This window comes from Arachis ipaensis, chromosome B06, assembly GCF_000816755.2.
Source record: "Arachis ipaensis cultivar K30076 chromosome B06, Araip1.1, whole genome shotgun sequence".
Classification (NCBI taxonomy): Eukaryota; Viridiplantae; Streptophyta; class Magnoliopsida; order Fabales; family Fabaceae; genus Arachis; species Arachis ipaensis.
Window position 1 is genome coordinate 125817446 of NC_029790.2, and position 18792 is coordinate 125836237.

The 18792-nt window shown below is 39.5% G+C and overlaps 2 protein-coding genes across 3 annotated transcripts in view; both read right to left on the reverse strand.

The window, feature by feature from the left end:
* The window catches only part of LOC107605273 (GPI ethanolamine phosphate transferase 1), a 12456-nt gene extending 3779 nt beyond the window's left edge, over positions 1-8677 (reverse strand). The window contains exons 1-13 of one of the 2 annotated variants that reach the window (XM_016307096.2): positions 8287-8677; positions 7414-7605; positions 7166-7321; positions 5605-5898; positions 4560-4777; positions 4374-4448; positions 4110-4176; positions 3510-3829; positions 3040-3273; positions 2772-2959; positions 1986-2127; positions 1786-1894; positions 54-156 (exon numbers count right to left, since the gene is read on the reverse strand). In XM_016307096.2, coding sequence (XP_016162582.1) covers positions 54-156; positions 1786-1894; positions 1986-2127; positions 2772-2959; positions 3040-3273; positions 3510-3829; positions 4110-4176; positions 4374-4448; positions 4560-4777; positions 5605-5898; positions 7166-7321; positions 7414-7605; positions 8287-8506 — 2318 coding nt within the window. In that variant the 5' untranslated portion in view covers positions 8507-8677. Of the gene's footprint in view, positions 1-53; positions 157-1785; positions 1895-1985; positions 2128-2771; positions 2960-3039; positions 3274-3509; positions 3830-4109; positions 4177-4373; positions 4449-4559; positions 4778-5604; positions 5899-7154; positions 7322-7413; positions 7606-8286 lie in introns of those variants that run through there. The other variant, XM_016307097.2, reaches the window with a different exon arrangement.
* Positions 17357-18148, reverse strand: LOC107647586. Its single transcript, XM_016351654.1, has one exon. The coding sequence runs from the start codon at positions 18146-18148 to the stop codon at positions 17357-17359; it is 792 nt and encodes a 263-aa protein (XP_016207140.1).

An 18792-nucleotide genomic window follows, 5' to 3' on the forward strand; every position in this document is an offset into this window, starting at 1 on the left:
AACAAGCTGATTAAAAAACAGGTGACACAAAAAGTCAGTGAATGAGACACTACCCAATGGATAGGAGGAGGAATGGAGGGGCAAAGCCAAGAAATATGGAAGTAAGTCGGGACAAGAGGCTATTTTCTGAGAACAGTGGGAGTATCATGGAAATACCTAAAAAAGAAAGGGCCAAATATCAGTCTATTTGAACATCCAACATAAATTACTTCATTAACAAGTCATTTAGAAGAAAGCAGGAATATAATAAATATAGCTAATAAAATGATAAAGAATGTAAAAATTAATCCTACTGACCAATTCATAATTCCCATAATAAATATCTTCAAATTCCCATTCCAATTCATAATTGATTTATTGAAAGAGGGATGATATAAAGTTCGATTTTTTTTTTTGACAAAAACCTAGACAAATACAAGTACAGGTGTGTAATTGGCAAATGAACAGAATACAAATCCGGAAAAAATGAATATGGGGTATATTAGAAAGAGATAATAGATCAATATAACTATTGTACATGGTGATGAGTTTTACATTCATCTATTATTTATTTATTTTTTTCCCTTTATCAAAAATATGAGGTGGAGGAAAGACACTTCTCATGATAAGCCAACAAGCCAAGGGAGAAACAGCATTCATAGTATTCAAGTAACTTATATCATAAAAGAATAAAAACAAAGACTTTAAATGCACAAATTCTTGTTTATGGCACAATATCAATAGTATGTAAGTATTTATATACAAATGCATATATTCATCATCAAATAATATTGAAATCTGAGGAACAATGATAGTTAATGTTTAATATCAAGACAATAAAAATTATAGTTCATTCCATAAAATAACAGTATTAACATTCCAATTCAAAAATAACATTCAAAAATCATTTAATTACAAGGGTGTATCAAATTTATATAACAGAAATAAAATAAATGTTAAACAGAGTCAAACAATTAGACACTATCACACATTTGACTCAATAGGTAGATATTTAAGAGCCAGATATTTTTAATGATGTTACAATGATTGGATGACTGTCTAAGAACCTTTTACACTAATAGTACATCAAAATCAAATCTATTATATAATATACGAGAGAAGAAAAATTATAATATTAAAAATATATATATATATATATTAATTGATAAAGTATAAACTTATAGTCAGAAATGTGAAAATAAATATGGATTTAAAACTTTACAAGTAATAGACAATGAATATAAAAAGAAAGGGTTGTAGGTTGAAACACAATGAATTCTCCCAAGTCAATAGGTCAATTTATACTAGATACTGGAGAATACACCAAATAAATTTTACTTTCTACAGAGAAGGGAAAGAAAAACAAAGTCATAAATATTGATATGTTAAAATAATTAAGGCTTGTTTGGTTCCTATTTTCAATTCTTGTGTTTCATATTTCCAGAATTTTTTACTTGGAATAGCAAAATGAGAAACAATCTCTTAGCAAACAAGATAACTCTAAATGTAGAAAAATGCCATGCAAGAAAGAAAAAGGAACTGAAAAAAATGTAGAAATGTAATGACTAACAAGCAAGAACAATTTAATCAATGTTTCAGTTAAAGGAACGAAGAAAATTAAAAAATAAAAAGTTACCATCCATAGCACATGTAGAGAACCAAACAGAACATAATATTGACATGCAAGGCGCAGAGTAATTTAAGTCGGAAACCAAAAATGAAAATACACAACAAAGATGACACGAGCTTAAAAAAATGAATATGATTAGTAGGATATCATGAAAGGAAGATGAATGAAAGCTATACCGGCAACTGACCAATTTATCAACTGGTGCACTGCAAGCAACTCCCGTTTTTCAGTTCTGTGAGTTGTTGATAAATACACCATGACTGAAGATAACGCGACCAACAGAGCCTAGTGATGGACAAGAAATGATTATCAATGAACAGCTATAAACATATAATTATACCTACAAAACCAGTACCAGAGAAATAGTGATATGCACCTGTAAATAAAATAGAGAAGAAAATTTGTGACTTTTCAACTCATAATTGCATATACTTAGCCAATACTTATTCCCACCAGCATGTAGATCAAGCCACCTTGCACCTATTCCTATAATGATTATGATGGCCCCACTAACAACTCTGCAAATAAAATATTCGACACATTCAACAGAGTTAATAGGATTTTGCTGTGTTGGAAATGATGCAAGGAAAGAAAATAAGCAAATAGAAAAGCATTTGCCTAAAGAAAAAAAAAAGGTACAAAAAGATATCAGAAGTGATAAATGCAAGAAGTGAAAAGTGAAAGTAAAATAATCAGATTAGGAAAATATCTCAGAGGCATCATGGTCAAAGTAAAAAAAAAAAAAGAAAAAGAAAAGAGCAGAAAGTAACATTTTCAAACATGAGTTCAATGACAAAGACATGAAAAAGACAAAAGAGAGAACGAAAGGGATGAACCTATTCTTTTTTCTAAAAAAAAAAAGTGTAAAAAACGTTATTGTGTTTTTGGCCGTTAATTTATTTTAAATGAATTTAATGTCCCAAATCTTCCAATTGACACTGTCAATTTTTTGAGACAGGATCTGCTTCCATGAGTATGTGACATGAACAATGAAAATGGAATGGGAAAAGTTAAGTATCACTCTCAAAGTCAATAGTTTTGAAGGCTATATAGTTTGTGACTCGGATTCAGTGGGTTCTTTATGCCTACCATTTTCATGCATTAACATTTGACATTTGTTTACATTATTATGAAAAGGATATATTAGGTGGAAGTGGCTTACACTAATTGATTATTGTCAGGAATTTCTGCTGGCATCAATGTGAAGATAGAGAGAAACCAACATGCAATGCAAACAAATATCGGTATACCAGATCTCCACGGAACTATCTTAAAGAGATAGATAGAAGCTGTAACACCGGTAATTAAAAAACACCAGGTATAAAGCTTCCTCTCAGTGAAGCTATTAACCTGCCAAGTTATGTAAATAATTCTTATCAGATGAATTAGAACCATCAATGGTCAGATAACATTATGGCAAATATACATACCAGGAACTCGAGAATAAAAATTGAGACAGCAGTTGTGGCAAGAAGCTTAACGATAATATAATTCCTTCTTCCAGATAACAGCTTCCATAATGCTTTAATAAACTGGTATTCACTAAATATTTGGACCCATAGAAATGACGTCATTATCATGTATGCATGGTAAAGAGGCGGAGAGTGCTCAAGTAATAACAGCAAACAAAGGATTGCTATCACTATAGATCCAAATAGATATATCTGCAACAGAAAAAAAAAAAAAAAAAGATATTCAATTTATTTAATTGATGGCATTAAAGAAAAATGAAATTATCTATGAATAAGAATTTTAGTAATGTGTGATTCATAAGCATTATGTTACCATGTATGTTTTCATAATATCTCTATTTAGCTCAACTTAATGTCACATGAAACTAACCATAATTTATGACAACCAAAAGTGACTTTAGGAAATGCTAAGCTTACACAAACATTACTTTTCCGCAATTATTTTTCTGACCACCTTGCTCCGTTCCAATAGTTCCTGGCAGTGAAGTGTAAGACTGCAGCACATGTAGAACAAGATAGATCATCCAACCAACATACCCGAGGGTGATTACAGACATGAGCATCAACCAGTCGTAAGTTTGGAAATAGTGAAGTCCTTGTAATGCCAAACTTCTGAGGTTTTGAGATAGGTCCATTGCAGCATCATAATCTCTAGCCAATATCCGATCCTCAATTTCATCCAATATTGAGGAATATTGAGACAGTGGTTTGAATGGTTTAAAATATAGAGAATTTGACTGCTTGATATCTGAAGTTGTCAACGAAACCATCATCAATAACAATTCTTCCATTCAACATGAGAAGGAAGGATCATTTTTTATTACAAAATGAATGAACCAAGAATTCTATTGTTTTGTTCCCCTTGCTTTTACTGATAAAACATTTTACTCCTGATTTGCCTCTCAATCTTTACTAAACCAGTCCAAAGGCTAGATAATCATTTAAGTGACACTAACTTGACTCAAAGGATGCAATTCAATGAAAAATAGTTCATGTTATCCACAATAAATCAAAGAAACAAACACTACCTGATTTGCGAAGAAATTGGTTCAGAATTTCCTTTGTATTGGCTAGAACAGCTTCAACTTCATCAGCCTAGAAAACAAAATAAATAAATAAATATTATCTTAGTTGTATCATTGACCTACTTATTATCTTCTATGTATAGAAACATCAGCTTTTCTACTCTTTCACCACAAGCATGACAATGCAAATCCTTAATTTAAGTAACATAATATTCCAATGGAAACAGTAAACAAAAGCACAATAGCTTAAGGAATTACGGAAGCTACCTTGGTCATGTCGATATAATCTATGGGTAGACTTCCAACTGAGTTAACAGGACAAGGAAGACCAAGTAGTGTAGACTGTTATAAAAAATAAAATTGAATAAATACATCAGATACATGCAATCAAAGAATTGTTGGAGAAATATATCAAGCTCCAAACAAAGATCAGAGAAACAAAAAGAATAAAACCATCAGTGGTGCAATATCAGCTTGGTTGACATCCACCCTTTCAATCCCTTGCAAGCCCCATTCAGTTGGTGTTGGCGCGTCATGGACATGGTCATCAACAAATCGAAAACCACAATCAGAATGGTTGCTGCTAGAAATTGGTCTCGGATATTTAACACCAGCACCCCATACAACAAGGGGAGTATCCGTGTTTGTAGGATGCCCATCTCCATGGCTTCCTATGAATAAGAGTAAAATAAAGCAAATATATAAAGAACGAAAGATTTTATAAAGCAATATTTATTTCAAAGTAGCAACCAAAAATGCAATACAGGCAAAAGAACAACTTAAATAATCGAAAATTAAAAGAATTCTTTCATTTACAAGTCAATGACTAACTCTAGCCATAGTGCCACAATGATTGCCTTTTACACATGATATATTGCTAAGAGAGAATGGAAAGAGGGAATCAATAATAAACTAATTGCAGGGAAAAGAGGGAATCAATAATTTTGTGTTATTGGGTTCTTATCAATTGGTAACAGAGCTTTCCACACTACAATGGGGTGACATGGCTGGAATGCCATCACTGCAATGTTTTTCCAGACTAGTCAAAGAGTAGTGCACAACCATCTTATGTGCACCAAGACTGCAGAGTGTCGTGGAATGTTGGGATCCATCACAAGCTATGGACTTGACTCCAACATTGAAAGAATGAGATTCTCATGGGGTATATTGAGGAAAAGATGATTGGATCTAAGTTAAGATGATTTGGGCATTTGGCTAATGCAACCTAGATCAAGACTAAGCTTTCTCATCATTTGCTGCCTTGGTTTCCATATAAAATTGTGGATGTATGCCAACAAATACGTAAGAACAGTTGCTGTCTTTCAATGATTACAATGGAATTAAGGCACTTCAAATGCTATTAACAGGAATGTAAACTGGCATCATTTTGTGAAATTCTTGGTCCAGCATGTTTCAACAACGAGAATGGGATTAATATATATTTATGATATGAAGAAAAGAATATCCATACAGAGATATGATAGAAAAATATTGCCACCTTTGTCACTCATTCCATGATCTGCTGTAAAAATGTATGTTGTACGATTATCCTTGAAATAATCTTGGAGAAGAGAATAAACATTTTCAGCTACATGGTCAACAACCTTAACATTGTTGAGATAGATGGAGGAGAAGGGCCTATGAGCATGCCCATTAGAGTCACACCCAAGCAGGTGAAGGAATATAACAAGATTATCCTGCTGCAAAAGTCCCTTTAGCTTTGAGTCTTCATGGGACCTGTTAAGAAGGCTTCGAAATTGATCAAGAGACCACATGTCCAGGAATGATGCATCTGTGTTAAGAATTCAAGAGTACCAAATTGTTAAATGTATCAATTTAAGGATTCAGTAAGCTAATTTATATAATAGTTAATACTACTTTTCCACCTAGCAAACTATCATGTAAGATTTTTAAATTTCTAATTAGCAAGTACAAGAAAATCTTCAAGAGAACACCTTGACCAACTGATTGCACATTTTTCAAGTCAGTCAGTCTTAATAAGCCCCCATATTTCAAAATAGGTAGGAACAATTTCTAAATAGTTGTACTATAAGAACTAAACAAAGCCACATTTGCATCCAACAATAAACCCCCCAAAAATTTCATAGGAGCAGACATTTTCAGCAGACATACACAAATAGCCTAATTAGATGGACATAAACAAGAATACTCAACAGAAATACATGAAAAGCAAATCAGATGCATATGTCCCATCATTTGCAATTCAAATTAACACAGGAATAAAACTGAGACATTTAGATGAAAACCAAGTTTCTTGATGTACACATGTTTATGAAATGTCTCGTCAACAAAAGTAGGTTGGAAGGCCAGCATCTCTAACAAATTATTGTCCATATTACACACTAGCTTGCCTCACATCTTCATAATACAAATTCATGTGAAAAAGCAGGAGCCACAGTTTGAGATGTGGAGAAAATCATAAGCTCTCAATATTTTCAAAGCCTTCTTTTTATATTAGAATCACACTCAATCCAGTGAACAAATGGGACCGGGCATCTTTAGAGCACTTGCCATTAACTACACTAGATAGCCTACAATCAAATTGTTTACAAAATATAGCAGGGACTATATGCTTATGCCATTTTATCGGGAGAAATAGTTAAAAAAGTTACAGTCAAATAATTTTCGGGTTCAAATTCAATGTTCTGAATTTTAAAAAGCTACTATACTTAGGCCAGGAAAAAGTCAAAAGCTAGTATCAATGGAGAAAAAGATAATTAGTATAGCAAATAGGCTTTTTGCAATAGTAATTCTCATCAGAAAATTATAACATTCAAAAGAACCTCTTCTATGACAATGATTTCATAAACTAGTATCAATGCAGTAAAAATATACAAAAGCCTATTTGAAATAGTTAGAATTGCCTACAGGAATCAGACGATTCAACTATGCATTATTCAGACTATGTACTAATATAAACAAAGAGGAAGTGTCACCAATTTTGAACTTTAAGAAATACAGTCATCTATGAAACATAATTATTCATATAGACGCCTTTGATAATTGTAAAAGTCCATAGTGAAAAACCGTTTTCAAACCCGTAGCAAAGTCTTCATATTCATGTGGATAGGTACCCCAGGTGCTATGCTGCAAACCACCACAGAAAATTGGAACTATATCAGGACTCCCATAAGAAAACGTATGCCGACTTTTGTTAAACACGGAATCAAACTCAACAGGATTCGCCTTCCACCCTGCAGCAAACAATATCAACCTTTTAGCACATACACAGCCCATAGAGCTACCGAGCCAGCCATCACAAATCGGAAGGACTAATAATAACCACCTTTTGTAACTGCACTGGGATCTTCATAGAATCCAGCAATTATGGCAACATGCCCAGGCCGCGACTCTGTTGGGGGCCGAGCATGAGACACCCCCCAACGACCTTGTGTTTTTATTATATTTCTTAAGAATGGAGCTCTGAAATTCCCTTCTGCATCCGGCTCAAAGAATTTGTCAGCACGCAAACCATCAGCTGCAATAAATTTTTTAGTGTCACCCAATAAGTAAATCCAATATTCCCGTAACATGCTAATAAATAGTTAAAATAGAACCCAACTCTATAGATAAACATGAGTTATGACACAACTCCATAGCACCACCACCTAACCTAAAAAATCTTAGTTATTATTGTTATAGCATCCACAACGGTTTTAAATTTTGGTTATACTGCAAATGCAATTGACAAAATTTGTTAGCACGCAAACCATCAGCTGCAATGAAATTTTTAGCATCTACAAATAAATAAATCAAATATTCTCATAATACGCCAATACAACTTAAAATAGAACCCAACTTCGTATAGCCTGCATTCAGATTTCGTCTCCCAGACAGAAAAACAAAGACAGTAGATGCTAAAACTCTTTTGGTTGTAGAAATAGAGACATAGACACAGTTTTCTTTTTCTGTTCAGCAAATTCATGCATGTTCTATACTTACTAAAAGTGGGTCAGAAAATATCCCTCTGTAATTTTGTCTCGTGGAGACAGAATAAAAACTCAGCATATAGAAACAAAATTTATTCACAACACTATAGCATCCTTTGATCAATATAAATGGCACTAGCAAGTAGAAAAAAGTGCAGCTTCTGGGAAAATAACCGAAACATTGAGCGAGACAAAAGAACAAACAGGTGGAGTGCGTGGTTTGGACGTACCAACGAGAAGGACTAGGCGTTTGGCCGGGGCGGCGAAGCGAGGGGTAACAGGATCCATGCCGTGAACAATGGGAGACTTGAAATAAATGTCGAAGATGCTGAGCATGTAAACGGCATGGAGGATGATGCCAAGCACCACAAGCCATCTCTCTCTTCCCTTCAGCCACTTCCTTTGCTTGCTTGCCCCCGCTTTCGTTCCTAAGATCCCATCGCTATGCATTCTTCTTCCCTTAACTAGTGACTACTGATTAGTGAGTAATGAATCTCGAGTGAGACTACCTACCAACTACAAACCAGTGTACCTGGGAAATACTAGAGTAGAAGCAAAGACAAAATCTGAATGTCTAGATCGAATGTTACTCGAGTTCAAACTGGGATGATGGGGAATTACCGAATTCACACTCTTATAAAAACCGATCCGGACCGGACGGTTAGATAAAAAACCGGGATGTTATTCATGTTCAAACTGGGATGTCGCTAGGGGTGGCAACACTACCCGAACCCGCGGGTACCCACCCCGCCCCCGCACCGGGGCGGGTTTTAACGGGGCGGGTTCTTGGGCGGGGCGGGGCGGGGTCGGGTTTAGGTTGAACCCGCCCCTACCCGCCCCGGTATATATAATATATATGTAAATATAATTAACACTTATGAAAACCGATCCGGACGGACGGTTAGATAAAAAACTGGGATCCGAAGAACCAAAGGATGGCTGGTTTTTAAATTTTTTTTCGTAAAGGAAAAAACCAAAGGGAAAAAATGTGAAGAAATCAAAATCAATTAATATTTGTTTACAACTTGAAAATGATTATGCAAGTTGATAATTATAGATATCTGTTACGGTAGGTAATTGGAGATTAGTGGACTGGTCTCGTTGGGTTGGCCCAATCGTCTGAAGGAGGAAGCCTTCGACTAGGTTAACGTCTGGGGGCCTCCGTCCGACTTGTGTGGATGAAGGAATGGGGGTGGTACCTGCAAAGACACTCCGATGCTTAAGTCAGCAAGGGTCTAAGCAAGTTTAGAGAGTATTGGAACTTAGAGATACTTGAGGAATGTCAGTGTATTTATAGTGGTGAACCAATAACCACCATTGAAGTAGTTCCACCTTTTAAGGAGGATAACCATCCCTTTATCTTAGGGAAGTTGAGATATGGCTCCTGGAAGTGGATTGAGAGATTTTAGAGGCAGTTATTTATTTGAATACGGATTATCTGCCAGCTAATCTTCACTCCCGACTTCCTTAGAGCAAGTCGTCGTTAGATCCGACTTCTTGAGAGTAGGTCGGTGTCGAGTGAGGGACAATCTTTGGATTGGGACTTTTATTTAAACCTGGGCCTTAGTGTTGGGTCAGGATATCAACAGTGCCCCTACTCGAGTTCAATCTCTTCTTCTTAAGAGTTGGATTCGTTGAACTCGGGTTTGTAGCCGACGTGAAATGGGAACCGACGTGGTTTTTTAACCTGCGTGATTCAAAATATTTCCAACAGTTGCGTCTAATCAAACGTTGCGTCCGTTAGGGTTTTTCGCATTTACACGTGGGGTGGCAGTTACATTGGTAACGGTGCGTTTCTTTAATGATTGCGTCAATTTTACCACTATGCCCCTAGCGTGTTTATAAATGCTTTTCCCTCTCTTTCTTTGTTTTTTTTCTGAAAAAACTTTTTCGCCTGCACACTCTGTTCTGAAAGAAAGCTTCCTCCTTCTTGGAGTGCATTGCTGCCGCTGCTTCTTGGAGTGCATTGACAAAGGTTAGCTTTTTCTTTCTCCTTTTTATTTAAATACTTTACTTGCATATTTAGAGGAGTTTTTTGCGCATCCGAAGCTAGTCTATTGATAGGTCTAGTGTCTCCGCTTTGGGCCTTTTAGAGACCCTGTTTTTTTATCTTTTTCATTTTTCTTTGTAGGTCTCGTCGTTCTTTCTCCTATTTTTTTTTATTGGAGAAAGATGACTTCTTCCGTTTCTGAGTGGGTAGATGTTACTGTTCTTGGGGAGGAACCTCTAGTAGACACATATTATATTACCGACCTCCGCACCCACCATAGAATCTATGGCTCTGAGGATGATGAGCCTAAATATGAGTTGATTGCCCCGAGTTCTGAAGACTGGGTTTGCTTTGGGAAAGCTACTGACGCTGACCCTCCTTTCTTTTTTATGTACGATTGTTTGTTTACCCGTCTGGGGGTTCTTCTGCCATTTTCTGACTTTGAAATAGCTGTGTTATCTCATTGTCGTGTCGTTTCCACCCAGCTTCACCCCAATTCTTGGGATTTCATGAAAATTTATCAACTTGTTAGTCGAGAATTAGATTTTCCGACTTCTTTGAGGATTTTGTTCTTTCTTTTTCATATGACCAAGCCCTTCAGTGGGTAAAATAATAAACAACAGTGGATATCCTTCTGGGCCATTCAAGGTTGGAGAGTTTTCTCCATGTTTGACGAATTCTTTCATGATTTCAAGAATTTTTTCTTCAAAATCCAAGCAGTAGAAGGTCACCATCCCTTTTTTCTTGATGAACATTCCAACCCCCTCTTTCCTCTACATTGGCTGAAGGCTTCTCCTGTAGATAAGTATGGTCCAGATGATTTGGATGAAGTTGAGGAGGCCATAGTGGGTTCTTCCGGGATGCTTGGGGGAGAGCCCCTTATCTGGATACCAAAAAGTTCCTTCAGAGGTCTCCAAATTTTGTGCAGACCCAATTAGGTAACTTTGTTGTTGATTTTGATAACTTCCGACTTGTAATCTTCCGATTTGTTGCTTCTGACTTGTTGTTGTCTTCCGACTTTGTAATTTTACTTTCTATTTTCTTTTTCAGAAATGGTGAAGGAAAATTCCAGTTCTTCCTACCAGAAGGTCCAAGACGCCAAGAAGAGGTCTCGGGCTCGAGTTGATGCTGCCATGGCTGCTGGCACTCTTCCTCTTCCTCCTCCACCTCCTCCTCCTCGTAACTTGGGGACCTCCTCTCGTCCCATTATGGAATCCTCTTCTTCTGTTTCTTCTCTTCCTTCTCCTCCGCCCCGATCTTCCCCTGAACCAGAAAAGAAGAAGCGTAAGACTTCAGAGTCTGGCTCTTCTCTTGATGGGGAGGATAAGTTTAATGGCCCCCAATTCATTCAGAATCACATTTATCCTCATACTCGAATAAATATGGATGATGTTTTCGTTCGAAACCATCTTAATATTCTGGTCCAGGGGAGTGTCCATGCGGCTGGAGTATGTACCAAACTTCTTGATATTTTGGAGAAGACTACCCTCAGCTCTTTGGGTTCCACCCAAAAGGTTGAGGAGCTAGAGGGGAGGATCTTCCTTCATCAAGAGGAAGAGAAGATGCTTAAGGAGGAGGTCGCCGAGCTGAAGGAGGAAAAGGACCGTCTCTAGGAGAGGGAGAAGAGGTTGATGGGCCAGTGTGCCATGGCGGAGGGGCTTAAAGAGAAGGCAGAGCAGAATTATATCAGGCTTTATAGGGAGAATCTTGAGTTGAAGAAGGAGCTGTCAGAATGTCGGGAGGCTTTCCAGGACCTAGAGGATTCAGTGGCTGAGGGTGCAAAGGAAGCCTGGAGGGTCTTTAAGGAATAAGTCGGGGTTATTGCCCCTGACCTAGATCTTTCTCCTCTTGACCCTGATAAGATTGTAGTTGATGGGGCCATTGTCTACCCTCCCCGACTTGAGACTGACTCCGACTTAAAGACAAGGGGGCAGAGGATAGTGGAGTCCCCTCCTCGTGGGGAGCCTCAGGGTGAAGACCTACCGAGTTCGTCTGGAGTTCCTTCTCAAGGTCCTGAACAGTTTGCTCCGTCTTCCCCGGGTGTTGCTCCGACTTCTCTCCCTGCTGATCTTTCTTCTGGCGGTACTGACCTTCCTTCTGATCTTCCACCTAATTGATGTTTGGCTATTTGGGGGCCCGACCTGTGGGCCCCTCATTTTTTGAATAATTTTATTTATTGTTTTTTAATTTGTGGTTGTTTGTTTCTAACTCTTATGGCCTTTTATGGCCGTTAACGAAAAATGCGCTTAATTTTCACCCTTTTTTGGATAAGGGTTTCAAGATATATTTGGTGCGTGCGTGCTTTCTGTTTAGGCTTTGTAAAAAGGCCTTTTTTATCTTTGTGCTTTGGAAAATCTTTTATCTTGGCTGGCTGTCTTTTGTCTAAGTTATTTGAATTTTTCAAAGACTTGGGACAGTCTCTGCCTTTGATTTTGATGGATTTTCTTATCTCTTTTTGTATTCCTTATACTCAATTTTTATTTCATTGAGTTTCTGTAACTTAGGTTATTTTCGTGATGCATTTCTATTTTTCTCGATTTTACCGATTTATAAATCGATAAATTTCTAAGTTTATCATGATCTACTTTTATAACCTCTTTACACCGACTTGTACCTCGTCGTTTTATCCTGAGGACCTTACAGGTCGGTTCATGGGATTTTCACATTTTGTCGAGTTTAAGTTGGCGCGTTTCGTAGAAAGAGTGATAATAACGTAAAAGGAATTTATGAAGAGATGTGGGAAAAAGATCTTTATTTATTCACAAAGGTACTTTTTGCTACTAAGAGGTTTGACAAGTTGTTTCCCCTTAGCCCCATTTTGATGCCTCGTTAAAACCTCCTTCAGGAAAACCCTTCTTTTTGGAAAAAACCATGAAGTCGGAAAAAAGAGTACATCAGGGAATGGAGTTCGCTATTAACTATAGTACCTTTTCATATTACAAGCATGCCACGACCTGGGTAGCTCGATGCCATTCAAGTCGGTCACCTTAAAGTAGCATTTTCCTAAGACCTCATTAATTTTTTATGGCCCTTTCCAGTTGGCAGCAAGCTTTCCATCCCTAGATTTGTTAACTCCAATGTCGTTTCTGATCAAGACCAAGTCGTCCGGGGTGAAGCTTTCCATCCCTAGATTTGTTGTATCTATTTGTCATCATTTGCTTTAGCGCTGCTTCTCTTATCTGGCTTGTTCTCGGACTTCGGGAAGTAGTTCGGGTTCTTCTTTGTGCCCTTGTATGTTGCCAACCTCATCGTAGAAGTTTACCCTTGGACTTTGCTCATTGATTTTGACTGGTATCATGGCTTCTATGCCATAAGCAAGTCGGAAGGGTGTTTCTCCTGTGGCAGACTGAGGTGTGGTCCAATAAGCCCATAGTACTTGAGGGAGCTCCTCAGCCCATGCTCCTTTTACTTCTTGCAACCTTTTCTTCAATCCTGCCAGTATAACTTTGTTGGCTGCCTCGGCTTGCCCATTCGCTTGTGGGTGTTCCACCGAGGTGAACTGAATCTTGATCTTCATACTGGCTACCAGGTGTCTGAAGGTGTAGTCAATGAACTGAGTGGCATTATCAATGGAGATGGAGTAAGGTACCCCATACCTTATGATAATGTTCTTGTAGAGGAATTTTTGACTTCTCTGGGCGGTGATGGTGGCTAATGATTCTACTTCGATCCACTTTGTGAAGTAGTCTACTTCCACTATTAAGTATTTTACTTGCCCAGGCGCTTGGGGAAATGGTCCCAATAGGTCCAATCCCCACTTTGCAAAAGGCCATGGAGAAGTTATACTTATGAGCTCCTCGGGGGGAGCGACGTGGAAATTTGCATGCATTTGGCATGGCTGACACTTCTTTACGAACTCGATGGCATCTTTCTGCAAAGTCGGCCAGTAGAACCCGGCTCGGATGACTTTCCTAGCCAGGGACCTTGCTCCAAGATGATTTCCGCAGGTACCATTGTGGACCTCTTCTAAAACTTCTGTCGTCCTTGAGGTCGGGACGCACTTCAATAATGGTGTTGATATCCCTCTTTTATAGAGGATATTTTTCACCAAGGTGTAATTTTGTGCTTTCCTCCGGATTTTCTTTGACTTTTTTTTCCCTTTGGGTAGGATGTCGAATTTCAGATACTCAACTAATAGGTTCATCCATCCGAGGTCCAATCTGGATACTTCAAGGATACCTTGTTTGACCTCTGCTTTTAAGACAGAGGGTTCTTGGAGAGTTTCTTGGATCAGGCTTATATTATTCCCCCTGGCTTGGTACTTGCTAGTTTGGAAAGGGCATCTGCTCTGCTGTTGAGATCCCGAGATATGTATTTGACTTCGGTCTCAGCAAATCGTCCAAGGTGCTCCAAGATTTTGTCCAAGTACCTTTTCATATTGGGGTCCTTAGCCTGATACTCTCCATTTATTTGAGAGGACACCACCTGGGAGTCGCTGAACACAATTACCTTTGTTGCGCTGACTTCTTCTGCCAGCTTTAACCCGGCAATTAAGGCTTCATATTCTGCCTGATTGTTAGAAGCTGAAAAGTCGAATTTGAGGGAGACTTCTATTTGCATTCCCCCTTGTTTGAGGATCCATCTACATATAGCTCCCACGTAGTGGATTCTTCCTCTTGATCTCCTTTATATTTTGCCATGAAGTCGGTGAGGGATTGGGCTTTTATTGCCGTCCGAGTTTCGTACTTTAAGTCGAACTCGAATAGCTCTATTGCCCATTGAACCATTCTACCCGCAATATCCGTCTTCTGAAGGATTTGCTTCATGGGTTAGTTCGTTCGAACCTTTATTGTATGAGCTTGAAAATAAGGCCGTAGTCTCCGAGAGGCTACTATTAAGGCATATGCAAACTTCTCAAGTTTTTTATACCTTAATTCAGGGCGTTGTAGGACTTTGCTGGTGAAGTATACAGGATGCTACCCGACCTCGTCTTCTCGTATTAGAGCTGATGCTACAGCTTTGTCTGCTATAGACAAATACAGGACGAGTTCTTCCCCAACTTTAGGTCGGGTCAGAATGGGAGGTTGGCTTAAAAACCTTTTGAATTTCTGGAATGCTTCTTCGCACTCAGGAGTTCATTCGAACTGGCATCTTTTTCTTAGTAGAGAGAAGAGTGGTAGAGATCTTAATGCTGATCCTGCCAAGAACCTGGAGAGGGCGGCAAGTCGGCCGTTCAACTGCTGGACCTCCTTTAAGCAAGTCGGGCTTTTCATTTCTAGGACTGCTTTACACTTGTCGGGATTGGCTTCGATTCCCCTTTGTATAAGCATGAATCCTAGAAACTTTCCTGCCTCCACCGTGAAGGTGCATCTTGCGGGATTTAGTCTCATCCCATGCATCCTTATGGTGCTGAAAACTTGCGAAAGGTCAGCCAGGAGGTCGGTCTCATCCTTAGTTTTTACTAGCATGTCGTCTACATAGACTTCCATCAATCCCCCAAGGTGAGGTTCGAATACCTTGTTCATCAACCTTTGATATGTGGCTCCAGTATTTTTCAGTCCAAAGGGCATGACCACATAGCAATAGTTTGCCCTAGGCATGATGAATGATGTTTTTTTTTTCTTGATCCGGCTTGTACATCGAGATTTGACTGTACCCTGAGTATGCATCCATGAACGACAAGTACTGATACCCTGAGCTAGAGTCTACTAGGGTATCAATGCTTGGAAGTGGATATGGGTCTTTGGGACACGCCTTGTTCAGGTCGGTGTAATCGACGCACATCCTTCACTTGCCATTTTATTTTTTGACTAGCACTACATTTGCCAGCCACGCCGGATATTTGACCTCTTTGATGAAGCTGGCTTCTAGGAGGGCTTGTACTTGCTCTTCTACAACTTGAGCTCGCTCTGGTCTGAGCTTCCATCTTCTTTGCTGAACAAGCCGCGATCTGGGGTATACTGATAGCTTATGCGACATGAGTTCGGGATCTATCCCTGGCATGTTGGAAGCTTTCCAGGCAAAGAGGTCAGAATTTTCTTGTAAGAGCCTTATAAGCTTCTGCTTCAAATCTACTTTTAAATTGGCTCCTATTTTTGTATTTTTTCCTTCCTCCTTTCCGACCTGTACCTCCTCAGTCTTTCCCCCCCGGTTGTGGCTGTAGCTCATCCTTGGCTTTGACTCCTCCAAGCTCAATTGTGTGCATCTCCTTGCCTTTTCCTCTCAGGTTCAGGCTTTCATTGTAGCATTTTCTTGCCAATTTCTGGTCTCCCCTAATGGTTTCTATTCCCTCTGATGTTGGGAATTTCATGCAAAGGTGGGGAGTGAAAACCACTGCTCCGAGCCGATTTAGAGTAGTTCTTTTGATTAGGGCATTGTAGGCTGACCCCACATCGACGACTATGAAGTCGATGCTCAGAGTTTTGGATTTTGCCCCTTTTCCAAAATTTGTATGAAGGGGTATGAATTCCAGTGGCTTTATTGGTGTATTCCCTAGCCCATATAGGGTGTCAAGATAAGCTCTCAATTCCTTTTCATCTAATCCCAGGTTATCGAATGCTGGTTTGAAAAGAATGTCGGCTGAACTTCCCTGATCTACCAGGGTTCTGTGAAGATGGGCGTTGGCAAGAATCATAGTTATCACAATTGGATCATCGTGTCCAGGAATGATTCCTTGCCCATCTTCTTTGGTGAAAGAAATAGTTGGTAGGTCAGGAGTTTCGCCTCCGACCTGATAGACTTCCTTCAAGTGTCTCTCACGAGACGACTTCGTGAGGCCACCTCCACCAAATCCTCCCGAGATCATGTGTATACGTCTTTTCGGGGTTTGTGATGGTGGATCTCTTCGGTCCTCGTCATCTCGCTTCCTTTTCCCATGATGGTCCGACCTTTCCATGAGATATCTGTCAAGCCGACCTTCTCTGGCCAGTTTTTCTATCACATTTTTAAGGTCGTAACACTCATTCGTTGAGTGACCATATATCTTATGGTACTCACAGTAATCGCCACGACTCCCCCCTCTTTTTATTCTTGATGGGTCTAGGGGGTGGTAGCCTTTCAGTATGGCGAATTTTCCTGTAGACATCAACCAAAGAAACTCGTAGAGGAGTATAGGAGTGATATCTCCTGGGCCTCTCAGGGCCGACCTCCTTTTTTTCTTGGGCTCTCTCTTTCTCTTTTGATGAGTGAGAGTGTCCAGGTCGCTAGTTTGGCTCTCGAAGTCTGGCATTTTCCTCCATGTTGATGTACTTCTCAGCTCTCTCCTGTACATCACTTAGGGAGGTCGTGTGCCTTTTTGAGATGGATTGGGTGAAGGGACCTTCTCGAAACCCATTTACTAGGCCCATAATCACTGCCTCCATGGGCAGGTCTTAAATCTCCAAGCACGCTTTATTGAACCTCTCCATGTAGTCTCTCAAAGGTTCTCCGACCTCTTGTTTTACTCCCAGAAGGCTTGGTGCGTGTTTTACTTTATCCTTTTGGATGGAGAATCGCATCAGGAACTTTCGCGAGAAGTCGTCGAAACTAGTGACCGACCTAGGGGGAAGACTATCGAACCACTTCATTGCTGCTTTCGTCAAGGTTGTCGGGAAAGCCTTGCAGCGAGTGGCATCAGAGGCGTCGGCTAGATACATCTGACTTTTGAAGTTGCTCCAATGATGCTTTGGATCAGTGGTTCTATCGTAGAGGTCCATATTAGGGCTCTTAAAATTCCTTGGAACTTTGGCCTTCATAATGTCCTCGCTGAATGGATCTTCTCCTCCTAAGGGAGAATCTTCTCGGTCGCTGCGGGAGCTTCGATTTTTGAGAGCAAACTCCACCCTTAAGAGCTTTTCTTCTAGCTCTTTTCGTCGCTCTATCTCATTCCTCAAGTTTCTCTCTGCCTCTCGCTGTCGTTCTAACTCTTGCTCCAACTGTTCCAGGCGCCCTTGGTGGCCATGGAACAATCCCATGAAATCAGCTACGTGGGGTTGTCCCTCCTTTCCTGATTCGCGCCCTTCAGAGGAGTTTGTCTTCGGGTTTTTCAACTCTAAGGTGCCTTCTCTATGTTGATTGGTCACCCCTTGATGAAGGTCAATATCCTCATTGTTGCTTCCCACATCCTGATTTTTCTGCTCGGAATCGGACGCTATGTGGTCATCTTCGTGCGAGTCATCCGCCATTATTAGTTGATCTCTCAGGTCCCTGACAACGGCGCCAATGTTACGGTAGGTAATCGAAGATTAGTGGACTGGACTCGTTGGGTTGGCCCAATCGTCTGAAGGAGGAAGCCTTCGACTAGGTTAACGTCTGGGGGCCTCCGTCCGACTTGTGTGGATGAAGGAATGAGGGTGGTACCTGTAAAGACACTCCGATGCCTAAGTCAGCAAGGGTCTAAGCAAGTTTAGAGAGTATTGGAACTTAGAGATACTTGAGGGGTGTCAGTGTATTTATAGTGGTGAACCAATAACCACCGTTGAAGTAGTTCCACCTTTTAAGGAGGATAACCGTCCCTTTATCTTAGGGAAGTTGAGATATGGCTCCTGGAAGTGGGTTGAGAGATTTTAGGGGCAGTTATTTATTTGAATAAAGATTATCTGCCAGCTAATCTTCACTCCCGACTTCCTTAGAGCAAGTCATCGTTAGATCTGACTTCTTGAGAGTAGGTCGGTGTCGAGTGAGGGCCAATCTTTGGATTGTGCCTTTTATTTAAATCTGGGCCTTAGTGTTGGGTCAGGGTATGAACAATATCTATACTATATATAACGAGAATATAAAAAAGTTTGATGTCTAATTTTCTTTTCTTAAAATACCTTTCCTTCCATAT